Below are 11,087 nucleotides of genomic sequence, written 5' to 3'. Positions count from 1 at the left end.
ACACTGCAAACAACTCTTTGGGACCTTGTCCTTGCAAATAAATATCAGTCTTTGATCCGTAGTAACTCAGACACCGTCACGTCCTTCTCTTGATGTTCACCATCCAGCGTCTCCAATTCTCGAATTTTCTTCAGGGTATACAGAAAATGGTGTTGTTTTTAAAGTGAAGCAACTTCATACAGAACTCTTTACCTGTGATATCTCTGTGTTAATGATGTGGATGTACTGCTTGTCTTGTCCTAGGGAGGCCATATCAGACAGGAATTGCCTTCTCTCCTCAATCTCATCCAAAACTACAACAGAAAAATATATATCTATTGCTACCCACTCTAGCAGCAGCACAACACTATGTGGATCTCCTAATAGGTCTCCATGAATTACTACCCTCTAGGTTTTCTGAACCCTTGGTACTTGAGCATCAGGATTATGTAGCTCTTCAAATTTTAACCATGGCACTATATAGGTAGTGTGCATAAATCCTGACCTTCCTGATAGCGATCTTTCTTCTCTGTCACTTCACATTTTGGATTTGCAGCCTTTCTTCTGGGCACTGTATCTTGTGGAACTTCCTCTTGTCCTGTTGCTAAGATGTTTTGAAGCCTCCTCTTCTCTTTTTCTAAATCTCCTAGATCAAGACAGCAAAGTTCCAGCGGGTAAATCTTCAAATGTGTTGAAATTAGTTGAAATTATAAAATCATCGCTCTCATTTAGAGCAGGTAATATGTACGTGACTTTTCAAATGTTTGATCTAGATGCCTTGGAGCATTGTAAAGTAACATTCAGTTTTGGCCTCAGTAACTTACTTGTGGGAGTGGGACAGAATTGTTCTCGGACATAGCTGTTTCCAGAAAGACAAGAAACAGCAGTGCGTCTAAGGGGCCGAACTGGTAGAACTTTCGGGGAGCATTGAGTGGCTTTTGCTTGAAGAAGGGAAGCGGATGATGAAGCCTCAGCCATCTGTGGCAAGCCTGAGCCTTCTGAGGGTAGAATATTAGGATTTTACCACAAAGGTTTTGCAGAGTTATTAAATGGGGACACTCAAAAAAAGAACTTTGACTAGTGAGTGAGCATACTGGGAAGCTTCTAGATCAGTGGTTCTTAACCAGGGTTCGGTGGAGCCTCTGCCAGGGAGGTCAAGACACATCAACTCATCATGTCTATTCACGATAACATGCCCCGCTTGACCATCACTGGCAGCAGATGATTACGTGACATTGCTTGGCCAATCAGTGCTGCGGGGAGTTTTTATGAATTTGAAAAAAATATATATATATTTTCCACTAAGGTAGGGTTCGGTGAATGTGCAAATGAAACTGGTGGGGTTCGATAGCTCCAACAAGGTTAAGAACCACTATTCTAGATAGCCAGTTTAAAAAGTTAGCAACTCTAGCAGCAAAAGACCAAAGTTGGCACCATCATATTGCAGTTTCAAATAACTGTAATTTACAAACAGGAATGAAGTGCTTTTCCGATTGTGTTCAGTTAAGGCCATGTACACAACAAATATACCAGTGACTTCTCCAAAGACTTCACTTAACTTTCAGACACTTATTGACCCTTTTTCGTTGGCGGTTGCTGAGGTTCAACTGCTGCATCATTGCTGTGCACACACAGGAATGAATATATTTAGAGACATTATAATGACATTGTCAGCCACTCACAGTCCAAATGTCGATACGTATAGTAATCAAAACTATATATATATATATATATATATATATATATATATATATATATATATATATATATATATATATATATATATATTTACATATTTACATATTTATATATATATATATATATATATTTACATGTCAGTAGGTCTCTGGTCTCCTTGCTGTACTGATGGGCTCCTCGGACTTGTTTCTGTGATGAAGCTTCCATTTGTGTGTCCCCTTGTTTATACTGTTTGCATTTTGAAAAATACCAAAATAAATAAATTAAGTGTTACAACATAAACAGGCTACAAATATACAACATCACCACCACTTATGAATTAGAAAAGCTATGAAACTTGTTTTGATACTATCGAATCCTATTTTGCTAGTATTAATATTTCGTTAGTTTTGCAAAAGCAATATGTAATGGTAACCTGATTTGACAACGATTAATATGCAGGTACACAAGAGAGATTTTTTTTGTGTCATGCACATTTCTTAACTCATTCACAGGCATTGACAATGATAGAAATCAAATGAATTTAAGATGGGATGGCTGGCATTGTGAACGTTTCACTGTCATTGACGGTGCTAGACGTCCAATGCACTTTAATTAGGAGTGTTGGTAGCTCTGCTCACTACCAACTCTCGCAGTGAAAGTGCATTGAAATCTAGTGCCGTCAATGGCAGCCTATGTGTAAAAAAGCTACATTTTCAATTAGTACGGTACCTAGATGAGCGGTTGGGTGACGTCGATGAGCTGGCGTTCGGTATCCATAGCAACCAAGAAACAAAACCCAAGAAGGGAGATGTAACTTGATTTTTTTTTTAAAGTTTAATTACTTACACGTATATTTAAGCAACTATGAACCAAAACACACACTTAATGCAACATTTAAAAAAATTAAAAATAAAAAAAAAACAATAAGGCCCAGCGGATGAGTGGTTACGGCTCTGGGGTCCTGGGTTCAAATCCTGGTCGGTCCACCTGTGTGGAGTTTGCATGTTCTCGCCGGGCCTACGTGGGTTTTCTCCAGGTACTCTGGTTTCCTCCCACATTCCCAAAAACATGCATGGTAGGCTGGTGATTGGACAGTCTAAATTGCCCCCTAGGTATGAGTGCGAGCGTGAATGGTTGTCCGTCTCCTTGTGCCCTTCGATCAGCTGGCCGCCGATTCAGAGTGTTCCACGCCTCTGGCCAGAAGTCAGCTGTGAAAGGCTCCAGCACCCCCCGTTACCCTAGTGAGGATAAAGCGGTTCAGAAAATGAATGAATGAAAAACAGCATAATAAAAGCTGCCGCAACGAGGCCATTACAAGGTTGTGAACAACTGTCATACTAGATTATACACTTATATTAATTCTTTTCCCCAACCGCTTATCCTGAAAATGTTTGTGGGGGTGCTGGAGCCTCGCCCGGCCAATTGTGTGCAGTTGGCAGGGGCCACCCTGAATTGGTTTCCAGCCAATGTACGGTCACACCCATACCTAGGGACAATTTAGAGTGTTCAACCAATCTATCACGCATGCTTTTGGGATATGGGAGGAAACTGGTATACCCGTAGAAAAACCACGCAGGTACGTGGACCCAGGATCCATGTGCTAACCAGTCACCAGCATAAATAAATATAGTATGTATATGTATAAACATAGATATGCATGCACAATTACGCATAGAACAGCAGAAGAAGAAGAAAAATAAAACACCAAGTTCTCTGCCTTTTTACAGCATGGAACCTGGCAAGAAAAAAATGTTCCCCACCATGCTCTTTTCAATTTGAAACAGTCAACATAATCGTTAGTTGTGGGAGATGACAAAATGACCCACAAATGGGCTTTGATTTGTATTACAGTGTTACTATTTTTTTTATTTAGATCCTGAGGAACATTTTCCTTTGCCTTCCACAAAGATGCTAAATGAGTGAAAGTTTTGCAGATGTATGTGCAGTCGTCACCGGAGGGGGGATGGGGGGTGGTACTTTATCAGTGATGGGCTGGTCATGCATTATCTGTACAGACAACTGTCTGCCAGCAGATAAATACCAGCTAGAATATAATCACCTTTCATACGTCTTCTCAGAAGTTACTACGTGACCTCCGTATGTGTGTGATTGCAAATGTGTTCAAAATTATTATCAGATATTATAAATTCACTTATTACATATTGGATGATTGTATGAATGTTTTTTAATACAAAATGATAAACATCTCAATATTTGTGTATGCATAAGCTTGATAGTATATATGAATATTTGACAAATCATGTATTTTCATCCATCTGAGTTACTAATGGAAGAACTAAATTTAAAAAAATGTATATATACATATGTATATATATAGATGTATATATATAAATATATATATATATATATACATATATATATATATATATATATATATATATATATATATAAATATATATACATACAACGAACCTTAATACATTTTTATTTTTATTTAGTTCTTACATTAGTAACTCTCAGATGGATGAAAATGTATATGTATGTATTTATGAAGTAGTGTACTATTTTGCCATAACCCCTGTCAGAAATACCCTGGTTTGGTAATTTTTTTTCAGGGGTATCATTAGGGTGGTTAAAAAAAACAGACCGGTACGTCTTGATTGTTCTGAGCAGGTCAATTCAAAATTATTAATACATTTTTGGTTTGGGGGTGCTAATGCAAAGCGCTCCACCTCCTAACGGTCCAAAGCAACATGAAAAAGAGATATTTGAACTGTGAGAACCAGCTGACAAAGATAGACAAGTGCGAGGAAGGAGAGATAGCAGAGAGGAATGGTGAAAAGGAGGCATCTTTAACAAACTGTGCAAATTGTAACTGCCATGAGCCAGGTGGGATTGTGAGAGACTGTCTTTAGCCGAAGGCCAAGAAGATATTAAGGCAAAGAGAAGAATTAGGGATTTAAAAAAAAACTTTTTTTAAAAAACTGAAAATACTTATTGCTGACAACTCTCTGGATTTGTATTCAAATACTCCATGGCTGCAACCCAAGCTGTGCTCCCGTCCTTCAGCTCCTTCTCAAACATCTCGGACATGAAAGTAAGTATTGATTGGATTTCATTAGTTGTGCTTACACAAAATGTCAGGAGAAATACTAAAGCCTTCCTGGGGGAAAAAACAACAACAATTTCTAGTCTGGTTGAAAGACAGCATGTGTAATTGTTAAGAACTATTAGTGTTGATAAAGGCTTGTCATGGTAAATTCAGGTTTGTCTATCAACTGAAATTCTATCAAATTCATAGCTCACATCTGAACTTGCCATCCTTCATAATCTAAAATACACAGTAATGTGCAAGCGGCCCATCTATGTTCCGCTAATGATCTTTTCACGGTGGTAATTTAGACAGAAATTATAATCCCAATAGAGTAGCAAAATAGGTAGGATTATGTAAAACAAATCGAATTTTAGAAAATGGGCTAAAGACAAACCCGTTAAATTGTAGGTGAACCTGTATACTAAAAGTCTTAAAACAAACATTTATTAAGTCAGTAATAAACAGTAAGAAGAAACACAAATCCAACAAGAGTTTTAGCTGTTTGACCGTGGCTGAGCATGAAGTTCTACTAAGTAAATTATTATGTATTATCGGACAAATAAACTAAATTTCACGTCAAGTTGTAAATTTGCAACATGGGCTACATTAGTAGGCTACATGCAGTATTGATTTCGTCTAATTTGGTAAATTTATTTCTTTTATATATATGTACGGCGGCCCGGTGGAGCGAGTGGTTAGCGCGTCGGCCTCACAGCTCTGGGGTTCTGGGCTCGAATCCAGGTCACATGCACCTGTGTGGAGTTTGCATTCTTGTCCCCGGGCCTGCGTGGGTTTCCTCTGGGTACTCCGGTTTCCTCCCATATTCCCAAAAAAAATGCATGGCAGGCTGATTGGACACTCTAAATTGCCCCTAGTTATGGGTGTGAGTGTGCATGGTTGTCACCAATTCAGGGTGTCCCTCGCCTCTGGCCTGGTGTCAGCTGGGATAGGCTCCAGCACCCCCCGCGAACCTAATGAGGATAAAGCGGTTCCGAAAATGAGATGAGACATTCTATATATATATATATATATATATATATATATATATATATATATATATATATATATATATATATATATATATATGTATGTATGTATGTATGTATGTATGTATATATATATGTATGTATGTATGTATGTATGTATATATATATATGTATGTATGTATGTATGTATGTATGTATGTATATATGTATGTATGTATGTGTATATATATATATATATATGTATGTATGTATATATGTGTATGTATATATATATATATATATATATATATATATATATATATATATATATATATATATATATATATATATATATATATATATATATATATATATATAATATCTCATCTCATCACACACTCATTTTGCTACACTCTGATTTTTATGTATCATGTTTTTTTTGTTACAGGTACATTGGCAACATGTCCATTAAACTTAATTTCCTATACATTGACAAATAGATAGTCATCTTCCCAATATGTCCAGAGAGCTTCTGTTTTTCATCCTTTTGTCCATTTGGTTAAGGAGAGTCGAAGCAGGGTGGGTATGACCGTAACAAAATAGGGTGCTTGCCAGCGTCGGCTGACAATACACTAGCAAAGTTTGTAATCTTAACGGTGCATGAGCTACAAAATGGTGGACCAGCACTTGATATTCTCTTGCAGGTCAAGAAGAATTAAACTTCAGGCTTTAGTTTGACATACACGCTCTACCCCAGGGGTGTCTAAACTATTGCACAAAGGGTCGCAGTGCATGCAGGTTTTGGTTCTGATCCAGCATGGACAGTTTAACCCAGTGTTTCCCAACCATGGTGCCGTGGCACACTGGTGTGCCGTGAGCAATGGTCGGGTGTGCCGCGGGAAATTGCAAGAAGTCATACAATGTAATATTCAGAGAATAAAAAATATGATGAGCATTAAATTATAGATTATACTATTACAAGATTCAAATTGTGAAACAGTCATTTTGTTGCTTAATTTGATCTAACCTGAACCAGAAGTTGTTTGGTTTCTAGGGCATCAACTTTTGGCGACGTTACGTCTGTATGAGCACAATTTTTTTTGCGTAATATGAGGAGATTTAAGTAATATTTGGAGAAAAGTCATAAATGTATGCGATTAAAAACATTACATTACTTATTTTTGCATCACTCGAACCGGAACTTGTTCAGGGTCTGCAGACATCAACTTTTGGTGACATTAGGTCAGTGTGAAAAATTAGATTTTGGAATAAATTTGGAGGTTTATGTGATTCCTGCTGATAAAACTTTGATGAGAATGACCATTGTAAATATAGGCAACATAGTTTTAAATTAAAATATATTCAGATGGTGGTGTCCCTTGAGATTTTTTTCAATTCAAAAAAGAGTGCCACAGCTCAAAAAAGGTTAACACTAGTTTAACCAACAAGCTTTTTGCTAAAACAAGCACTGCCTGACTGCAATAAAATGATTATACTTTTAAGACACCAGATTGAGCTGCAGTGGTTCTTTCGCCTGACTGTGGTGCGGGCAACGTGGGATCGATACCCACTCGGTGGCAGTGGGATTGTGACTGCGGATGGTTCTCCGTGTGCTTTGCAACTGACTGGCAACAAGTCTTGGGTGTATTCTTCTTTTCACCTGAAGTCAGCTGGGATCGGCTCCAGCACCCCGCCACCCTGAGAAGGATAAGCAGCATTGAAAATTTAACCTTGGGGTGTGCAATAACAATGTGCAATATCTTAGATTGTGCAATATTTTAGAATGTACCTTGCCAGGATGTGACTCTATATTTTTATATTACTTATTTATGTTTTTTTACTGGGAAAACGCACTTTGTGGAGTAGCACCACCAATTTCGTTATACGCAGCTGTGTATGATGACAATAAAGGCTTTTGATGATTGATGATTTAACACTACAACACCCAGGTTTTTTTCCTACTCCCATCCGAATACATGGGGGAAAGTAATTTGGCATAGAAATTCAATTTCTACCGAAACAAGCAGCACCTGACTGCAATCAACTGATTAAAACTGTAAGACAAAGGGTCATATTGTTCAGTTGGGGTAAAACCCCACGCCCACTGCAGGCCTTTGTGGACTAATTGCCCACCCCTGCTCTACACCATCCACTTATCTTTTTTTTCTACAACATTTTCCTGTTCAGGTTTTGAGGGAGCTGAGGACCGTACCATTTGACTTTTTTTGACATTTGCAAAAGGCAGACTACAACCTGACCTGACTGTCAACCAGGCATACAGGCACAAACAAAAACACTTACACTTTACTACGTTAGGTCACTTGCTTGTTTAGAAGAGGGGTGGGTTTGAATATATTTAAATCAGAGATTTGCCCCCTAACCTCAATTTTCTGTATTAAATACACATGTAAAGTAAGACAAAGATTGATTGGTAACTGCAGAGATGTAGCAACAAGGTAAACAACCCAGTCCAGAAGAATAGGCCCTTGAAAGATCTGTTGGTCAATACCGAGGCCGCAAACATAAACTCGCTTAGACACGACTTTGATACGTGATAGGGAATTTTGTGATTATGTACAGTGATGAGAAAATAAGGCAAACTGGTCTTTCAGGTGTCTGCAATTCTTAACTTCTATCATTCCAATCCTTTTTTTTAAACTTGTTTGTGTTAATTATTTTCTTTTCTAAGATGTGGAATCTGGAGGACGGCTCGCCGCCTCTGGGCTCCGAGCAACTGTACCTTTCCCAGAAAATGAGCGAGGATCATGTCAACAATGACAGCCAGGTTTCCTGGGACATCGAACTACTGCTAGCTGAGTGGAGCAGCCCCTCGCTGGACCTCAGCCCTACTCTAGAACGCAGCGAAGAGGGGATCTCACACCAGCCGAACCAAGGCAGACTGTACCAAGAGGCGGGCTTGCCAAAGGACCAAATGGTTCAGGATCAGATAGACAACAGTCTCATGGCAGAATTCATGTTGCCGACTGCGTCATTTCAGCCTCAAGTGTACCACCAATGTTACAATAACAACTCAGCAGATCGAACGTCAACTGTCAATCATGTAGATCAATTTGGTTTGTCCCAGGATAGACACAGCACAGGGGGCCTCAGTGAGGTCCCATCTTGGGAATTCAATCAATTTCACCCCCCACAGCATTCTTCTTTGATAGCTTTCCCTGAAGGCAGGTTCATTCCACTTCAAGCCTCGACCTCTGACCCGCGACACTACAACTACCCCTCTCACTTTACCCACAGCACAAGCCTTTTCTGTGACTACACTCACAGCCAGGCCACTGGTTGTTTAGCCCTACAGCAACAAATGATCGGACCACATCTGCCCCCCAGCGGGACGGAGGGGAAGCGTGGGCGAAGGCCGACAGGGAAAAAGAAGCCCGCCACCCACGGCTGTGAATACCCAGGCTGCAGCAAGACCTACACCAAGAGCTCGCACCTCAAGGCTCACCTCCGCACACACACAGGTAAACGCGGTACACAGTCTTTTGGTCGCCGATCTTTTGGTCGCCGGTCTTTTGGTCGCCCGGAAGGTAAGTGATAATTACCATTTAAATCATTGCTCAAATTCCCTAAATACAAACTGCGAATTACTATTTAGTCATACTTAATGCCCTAGTAATTATTAGGCTAAAGAAAAGCTCAAAATTTCCCGGACTTTTATTGTTTTTTGTTGGAGAACTTGTTAAGACCCTGACTGACGTACCTTCTTAAAGGGACAACACATGTACATACAAACTCTTATACACTCACACGTCGGCTCAGTGAAACTGCTCATGGCCATTGTTGGCTTTTATTGATGCGTAGACCGTGTTGTTTTACCTTGATTTGTCGTCGGTCTTTTGGTCGTCGGTCTTTTGGTCGTCGGTCTTTTGGTCGCCGGTCTTTTGGTCGCCCGTTGTCGCGGTCGGGGCGACCAAAAGACCGCGACCAAAAGACCGACGACCAAAAGACCGTGACCAAAAGACCGTGACCAAAAGACCGTGACCAAAACACCGGCGACCAAAAGACCAGCGACCAATCGACCGCACACGGGTAAACGCAGTCGCTCAGTCACCTGACCATGACGTTCTTGCCTCATTACATGTCTTACTTTTCTAGGAGAAAAGCCGTACCAGTGTTCATGGGAAGGCTGCAGCTGGAAGTTTGCCCGCTCAGATGAGCTGACGCGTCACTACCGCAAGCACACGGGTCAAAAACCATACCAATGCGTGCTCTGTAAGAGGGCCTTCTCTCGGTCTGACCACCTGGCTCTGCACATGAAGAGGCACGCCTGATGCTCAGGGTGAAATCCTGATACACGCTTAGTGGCCACAGCATTAGGTATCATTAAAATCCAATACAGGAGCTTTAATGACAATTCTGCCTCTGCAGAAAAAATATAATTAAGAGGGCCTGAAGGGTATTCATCAATGTTTTTGAAAAGTCCCATCAAAACCAGACACTTCACACAACGTCAAAGTGAAATATACTCCCCTCTAAAGGCAATGTGGGAATTTTACACATTTTGAGTTTAAAAATGGTGGTGCTTTCTGAATGATTCATAATTAAATCATCACCTTTGAAATGTTCACTTTAAATTTTGCATCCTATAGTTGTGTTTGAATGTGCTTATGTAAGCGGACCAATCGTGAGCAGTGAGAAAATGTTAATTTGCAGGCTTTAACTTTAATCATTTTACAGATATCAGCTTTCATACGCCATGGTGCCGAACTCCGATAACTGATTACAAAGAGGGTTCGAAATCGATTTGTTTATAAAGTGAGTGGCATCATTGCTGTTGGATGAAAAACTTCGTTTTTGATTTTTGTCACATTTTCTGAGCATGAACTAAAGCAAAACCTGAAAAAAGGTAAAGTGGCATCATTGCTGTTGGATGAAAAACTTCGTTTTTGATTTTTGTCACATTTTCTGAGCATGAACTAAAGCAAAACCTGAAAAAAGGTAAAACGTGATTATTTTATCATTTAATGTAGATTGTAAGGATTATATATATATATATATATATATATATATATATATATATATATATATATATATATATATATATATATATATATATATATATATATATATATATATATATATATATATATATATATATATACACCGATAGATACATACGTATAGTGTGTAAATATGTAAACAGGAAACTTAAACACTAACACAATCTACGGAGAGGTGAATAGGTCATGAAATAAGGAGCTCACATGAAATCTTGATAAAGTCACTGCTCTACTCTCAAATCCTAAAATTGATCCTACTACTGCACTTGCTTAGACTTTAGTTATATTTAATGAACTGTTTAACTCAGGGTTGTGTTAATCATCATTTTATGGAAGGCTCTTGATTAAAAAAAATGCTGGCTTATCAAGTGACCACCATATTTATTGGTT

At 39.0% G+C, this 11,087-nt stretch overlaps 2 protein-coding genes across 2 annotated transcripts; one reads left to right on the top strand and one right to left on the bottom strand.

The window, feature by feature from the left end:
• Window positions 1–44: 44 nt before the first annotated feature.
• Window positions 45–967, bottom strand: LOC144077167 (UPF0193 protein EVG1-like). Its single transcript, XM_077604700.1, has 4 exons — window positions 804–967; window positions 485–625; window positions 193–293; window positions 45–128 (listed from the first exon to the last, which is right to left on the bottom strand). The coding sequence occupies exons 1-4, from the start codon at window positions 955–957 to the stop codon at window positions 45–47; spliced, it is 480 nt and encodes a 159-aa protein (XP_077460826.1). The 5' UTR covers window positions 958–967.
• Window positions 968–4,426: 3,459 nt separating this feature from the next.
• klf1 (Kruppel like factor 1 (erythroid)) lies at window positions 4,427–10,677 on the top strand. The gene is made up of 4 exons (XM_077605484.1): window positions 4,427–4,717; window positions 8,369–9,158; window positions 9,793–10,543; window positions 10,636–10,677. Exons 1-3 carry the CDS (start codon window positions 4,655–4,657, stop codon window positions 9,966–9,968), a joined length of 1,029 nt encoding a protein of 342 aa, XP_077461610.1. The 5' UTR covers window positions 4,427–4,654; the 3' UTR covers window positions 9,969–10,543; window positions 10,636–10,677.
• The last annotated feature ends 410 nt before the right edge of the window (window positions 10,678–11,087 follow it).

The sequence above is a fragment of the Stigmatopora argus genome, chromosome 7 (assembly GCF_051989625.1).
Source record: "Stigmatopora argus isolate UIUO_Sarg chromosome 7, RoL_Sarg_1.0, whole genome shotgun sequence".
Classification (NCBI taxonomy): domain Eukaryota; kingdom Metazoa; phylum Chordata; class Actinopteri; order Syngnathiformes; family Syngnathidae; genus Stigmatopora; species Stigmatopora argus.
Note: the sequence above shows the minus strand (reverse complement) of the source record. Positions and strands in the feature narration are given on the sequence as shown.